Source organism: Crinia signifera, chromosome 9, assembly GCF_055691185.1.
Source record: "Crinia signifera chromosome 9, ASM5569118v1, whole genome shotgun sequence".
Taxonomy (NCBI): domain Eukaryota; kingdom Metazoa; phylum Chordata; class Amphibia; order Anura; family Myobatrachidae; genus Crinia; species Crinia signifera.
In genome coordinates, this window is record NC_139225.1 from 73,511,114 (window position 1) to 73,517,113 (window position 6,000).

Below are 6,000 nucleotides of genomic sequence, written 5' to 3' on the forward strand. Positions count from 1 at the left end.
ATGGGACTTACTAAAATGTATCCAAATATCCTATGCTGTTACAGGGAAATTACCCTAATGCAGGCATGTCCAAACTATGGCCCTTCAGCTGTTGTGAAACTACACATCCCAGCATGCCTTGCCATAGTTTTAGCATTTCCTAATAGCAAAACTGTGGCAAGGCATGATGGGACTTGTAGTTTCACAACAGCTGGAGGGTCATAGTTTGGACATGCTTGCTTATACAAAAAGTCAAAGAAAGTGTGTAACCATAGCGCTTCCCTTCACACTTTAAGGTCCTAATTCTGTTTGAAACGCTCCTCTGAGTGTACTCACAGGGGAGTGATTTTTCATGACTGCGCATAGTTATTTATGCGCATGTGCAGCCGCTGTGTACGAGCAGCCATGGCGAGCAGGGCGCTCGCACACAACAGTGCAGACGGGGGGCATTCCCATAAAAACGTTGGGCGTTCTCATGGTAATTCCCCGATGATGCAGGGGCGGGCAGCTGACTTCACCGGATGTCAGCTGCCCTCCTGCTTCCCACACAGGGCACCGGCAGAACTGAAAAACTGCGAGCAAAATTTGCAGCCTTGCGAGTCAACCAGAATAACTCCTAAGTGCAATAAGAGATGGAATAAATTACTTATAATGGTCACTGTAATGGATCCATTACAGTGACCATTATAAGTTCTGTATTCCATCTTTTAATCCATTTAAGGTGTGATGTTTAATGTGTAAAAAGGCCTACAGATGGGCCAATTTCTGGGCATTTTCTGTAGGGCATTGTGTGTAGGGGCCATAGCATTAGTGGCTATCGCCCGGCGATTAACATCCAGCATGCTGGATTAATCAAATTGATTGACAGCAAGGGCCAGTGTTTTCACCGGAGAACACTGGCCCTGCCAGATCGCTCAGCACACAGCGCCGACACATCACTGTGTGCTGAGCGAACTTGCTGAGTGTTCTAGCATCGCTCAGCACATCTTCCCGTGCGTAGACCTCATTAGCATAAGCAAGGGTAGCACCTTTTTTGGTTACACACTTTCTTTGACTGTATTTCTATCCAATAGTGTTTGACAATTACTATAGGCTTATGCAACACAGCCATTCACTGTGGGTTGCGTAACACTTGGGTCTGCGCTATAGTTTCAGCAAATTATTGTATTTCTTCAAGATAAACAAAGAAACGTACAAATAAAGGCATTGAACAAAGAAATTGCTGAACGCTAGATGAAAGTTACAGACATGGAGATAAATGTTGCAAACTACAAATAAAAAAAAATACATCTTTACAGAATTTTTATGGAGTCTCTGCCACGGTGGTTGGAGACTGGGATGCTTACTACCTGCCACATAAACACAAAGTACAGACTATGGGCGTGATTCTGGTTAACTTGCTCAGTAGCGCAACTTCGCTGCTTAGCGATCCAACTAATGCCGCCTGCGCGAATGCCCGCCCCCACAGCAGTCCGCACATCCCTGACACTTTGAGAATGGATGTGTTGCATAAACATCCGTTTGCAGGGTAGCGTACGTGGCCAAAATCAATTGATGGACGCTGACCATTGAATGATTTCTACCCTGTTCGCAAATCTAAAAGTCCCCCATACACCTGAAAGACATTGCACCCAATCATACAATCTCGAGGGATTGTATACAGATTGTGTGCACATTGTGCCGGCCCGGGGGGTTGGAGGATTGGTCCTCTGATTTGACTTGCTGCATGGCAGATCAGTTGGGATTGGGAGCAGATTGTATGTGCTTGTAAGTACATGGAATCTATCATTAGATGACTCATACAACCAGGGTCATGTGACACTCCCTCCCTGACTAGGAGAAGAGAGGTGCAGCTTCTGGGCGGCCCGTGGCAGTGAAGATGCTGGGAGACGCAGAAGTTTCCAAGCAGCAGAGCGCGGTGGACGACCTTTTTCGTAATTCTGTCACTACTTTGAAAACAGTTTTCAGAGGATTGTTGCATTAGGGCTATTTAATCATGGAGTAGCGCAGCAAAAAAATAAATAAATAAAAAAAAAACAAGATTATTGGTACCCCTATCCAATGTTCCCTCTAATTTTATGAAGACTGTGTGCGGCAAAAGATTTTGGCTGTTCAACTTTGGAAGGAAATTTTTATTTTTGTGGGTCACTTCTATATATAACTGGAAAATTACGTTCAGCATTTGTGTTAACTTTTCTTCAAAATTATATTAAACATTTAAACATTCAAAACACAGCACATGATGTAGTTAATGGGTGAAACACACATTAATTTAGTCCACAACTGCAAAAAGTTGACCACTGCTGCTTTGTGCGCTCTGTTGTAATTAGGGAAGCCAATCCCAGAGCATTTATTCAATCCCGGAATTCGGAATTGAAAAATGCCCAATCGGCTTCCCTAATTAAAAAAACCCGCCCCGGCCGCCCCTCATATTTACTTACATGTGCAGTGCGGCCGGGCGGGTGTTCGGTGAAGCTGGGAGGGTGGGCGGTCCATTGCTGGAGCCGGGCGGGAGGCGTCCACTTCATTTTCGGAGCCGGGCAGGGAGGTGTGCGGGCGGCCGGGCGATGACAGGACGGGGCTGCGCAGCTTCTTGGCCTGCGCAGCGTGACCTCTGGCCTCGTCACGCTGCGCAGAGCCACAACGCCGGGACGGGAGTAGCCGGGTAGCGTCTGAGCACTTGCTCAGACGCTGCCGGCATTAGACTGCGCATGCGCAGTCTAATCCCGAAATCCCGGGATTGGAAACTCCAATCCCGGGATTGAAATCCCGGCGTTTTAGGGGCCAAATCCCGGGATCCCGCCGATCCCGATCCCGGGATTGGCCACCCTAGTTGTAAAGTCTGTGCGCATGTTTGGCGAATTGTGTGCGCGCGCACAGCTTAGAGGGAACACTGCCCCTATCCTTTTGATTCTAGTAGGTCAGCCCCCTATTTAAATGAAGCTTCAATCATACAATCATGCATCAGATGGATAGTATGATGGATCATATGATGGATTGTGCCCAAAAACCACCTAAGACTGGCAGGGTGGTGAAGGGAAAAATGGACACAAGATTGTAAGCAGGTCTTTCTGAGCTATGGCCACCATTAGAGACTTGTTGCACCCAGTCCGAGAACAGGGCCGGTGGCTGACATCCTGTGATGGCAGCCACCCACCCCTGGCAGACTGCCGCCCACCTGCATTCGCATGGGGCCACCCAGCGTTTTCCTAATGTTGTTGCCCACCTCAAACCCCACCCCCCCCCCCTCTACAAACGCCTTAGTGATTACGCAAGGCGCCCGCACAGCAGCCCTGCAAATGCACAGGAGCTAAACATCAGATGTGCCATATAACCAGTGATCTGTCTAATTTAATGACAGAACATGCCGGAGAATTCATTTTAGAATATAGAGGGTGTGGTCATGCCTTCAACTTAAAAGTGCAACAAATCCTATAATAGTTATGGGTGTGGAGAACAGACTCAGATAAAACATGAAGGCTGGCTAACAAACACAGGAGCCAGAGTAATTTGCAAGTAATAGCTTTGTGTAGTAGCAGAAAGGCAGGCGATCTGGAAATAAGCGCTATGAGGACAGCTGGATATGTTCTGTATAAGTTAAATTAATAGAGAGAAGTCATTTCAGCAGCTACATGCCATGTCTCACAGTAAGCATATACCATAGGGAGGTTAGGAGCCAGACTGGGGGAGTAGTTAGAGCTAATGTCTCACAGTATGTAGGTGGGAGAAAAGAGAAGTGGGGTACAGTCCATATCCCACATGGCGTATGATTGAAAAGGGACAGCGACAGCAAGTCACATGTCTTTTAGGTGGAATAAACGTGGGGCTATTTTGGGCTGTCTAGATTACTTAGAAATGAACCACGGATCACTCCATGTGTACAGCCCATAATGGTGGACCGCACATCACCATTGTCAACTCAGATCTTGAGCACAAGCTTTCTCAACCTAGATAACTTGTTTGCATGTGCATCAGGAACACTGAGCAGGGTTCGCAAAAATGCGATATATCGCGTATTTTACCCGAAAACGGTTCCCGGGGACTCAGATTTTAAAACTAAAGGGGTCCCCGAGGACGCGCTGTACTAAACATGTGAGCCGCCGCCGTGAACCCCTGCGAGCCAATCACAGCAGCGGCCGCCGGGACCCAATCATTGAATAGAGGCCGCCCGACAGCCAATCACTGTTGGTTTTGCTGCACACCCTAAAGCCGCACGCCCTGCATTTTGAGAGCACGAGCAGGTTACCGAGTCACTGTGCGTCCCCCTCCCGCCATGTAAGTTCATTCCACTGCTGAGAGGGGGGGACAGGATGGGATGCAGATGTAACAGCCGCTCTCAGCAGAGTAGATGAGCAGGCTGTCAGTGTGGTGGGGGACTGGATGTGGCTAAAGCAACTCAGAGCAGGGTGTCAGCTATTACAGCCACATCCAGTCCCCCGCCGCGCTGATAGCCCGCTCACCTACTCTGCTGAGCAGCAGGTCAACATGTTTTCCAGCCTTTGGGAAACGACACCGCCCCCCCCCCCCCCTCCCCGTGGCAACAAGCAAGAAAAAATTTTTAGAAGTGAAGGGTCCCCGGGACCCACTTTTTTGGGTGGTTTTCGCGAACACTGCTGAGTTAGCACGGATCACTCAGCACACATTACTGTGTGTATGGACAATCTAATAAGCAATGTGTGTTGAGCAATCTGCCTAGCCTAGATAGCACATAACTCACTCTGGGCCAGATTCTGTAAACTTCAAAAGTGCTAAAATGAAGAGTGATAAACAGACAGCCAATCAGCTCCTACCTGCCATGTCACAGACTGTGTTTTAAACATGTCAGGCAGGTGCTGATTGGCTGGCTGTTTATCACTCTTCATTTTATCACTTTTGAAGCTTACAGAATCTGTCCCCCTGTGTGTACCAGGCTTCAGTGTGAGAAACTAGGTGCCATGTCTCACCACAAGTACAGCAATAGAGATAAGCAAAGTCATCTGTTAAAGAAATTAGGAAAAGGGTAAAAGCCAGAAACATAGAAAATGCATTGAAAAGCCAGGAAACTTAATAAAGTATATAGAAAAATATGTAATGTGTACCATGTAAAAGTGTTTTTGTATATACTTTAACCAGTTTCCATCATTTTGTTAAGGCATTTACTGTGATTTTTCAATACATGTTACATAGTTTCTGGTTTTTTTATATACAATAAATAGGATTCCCACGTTTTTGCAACAGAAGTAACATGGTTTCCAGCTTTTAAAATAAGTTTTACATGCTTTTGGCTTCATCAAAGTATTCACTATGTTTCAGGCTTTTACCAGCACCCCAGAAGTAGTAAGAGGGGGACAGCTAGGTTCCATGTCTCACAGCAAGTGGTGATAGAGGGCAGTTGTGTATTTATGAGATGCCTGACCAGCTCACTATATAAAGGAAGAATCTGAGGCGGACAAACTGCTCCTACTGAAAAGTGTTAGGAAAAGTCAGAGTAATACAAGGCACACGGAGTGATTAGATCTCTTGTGTTCATATGTGGCAGCTCCAGAGAGTGTAGACACAAGGGACTATATGTGTATATATACATACAGGGGACACATAGGGGACGACTATGTCCCAAGCCACAAAGGACGCAGAGTTCCGGGAGTGCGTTACCTGCATAGATCAGCCCAGGAACCGGCGAGCTGATGACCATCCCTGTATCCCGGCGCACACTCACATCCCGAGCCGCGCTGCCACTCTGTGCCAGCAGCAGCAGCAGAAACAGCCACAGCCACACACTGAGATCCGGAATAGGCAAGCCAGTCTCGCGAGAGTCACATGACGGAGCTTCCAATCACCATGGCAACTCTCCCTACCCTCTTCCCTCAGAGGGACCTGCTTCTACAGTACCCAGTCCTATGATTGATTGTCACATGTTACACACACGCACAGACACTGTGCAACTGCTTACACTATGGTGGTCATATGAATCAACATCATGGCAGCCTAGGCACATATCCTGCCATACCACGAATAAGTATCACCATTTTATTTTAATACTGT

At 47.2% G+C, this 6,000-nt stretch overlaps 1 protein-coding gene across 1 annotated transcript in view; it reads right to left on the reverse strand.

Annotated features, from left to right (window-relative positions):
- ATP7A (ATPase copper transporting alpha) overlaps positions 1–5,752 on the reverse strand; it is a 109,570-nt gene extending 103,818 nt beyond the window's left edge. Inside the window, exon 1 of the mRNA XM_083159233.1 lies at positions 5,611–5,752. Coding sequence (XP_083015359.1) covers positions 5,611–5,616 — 6 coding nt within the window. The 5' untranslated portion in view covers positions 5,617–5,752. The remainder of the gene's footprint in view (positions 1–5,610) is intronic.
- Positions 5,753–6,000: the final 248 nt, after the last annotated feature.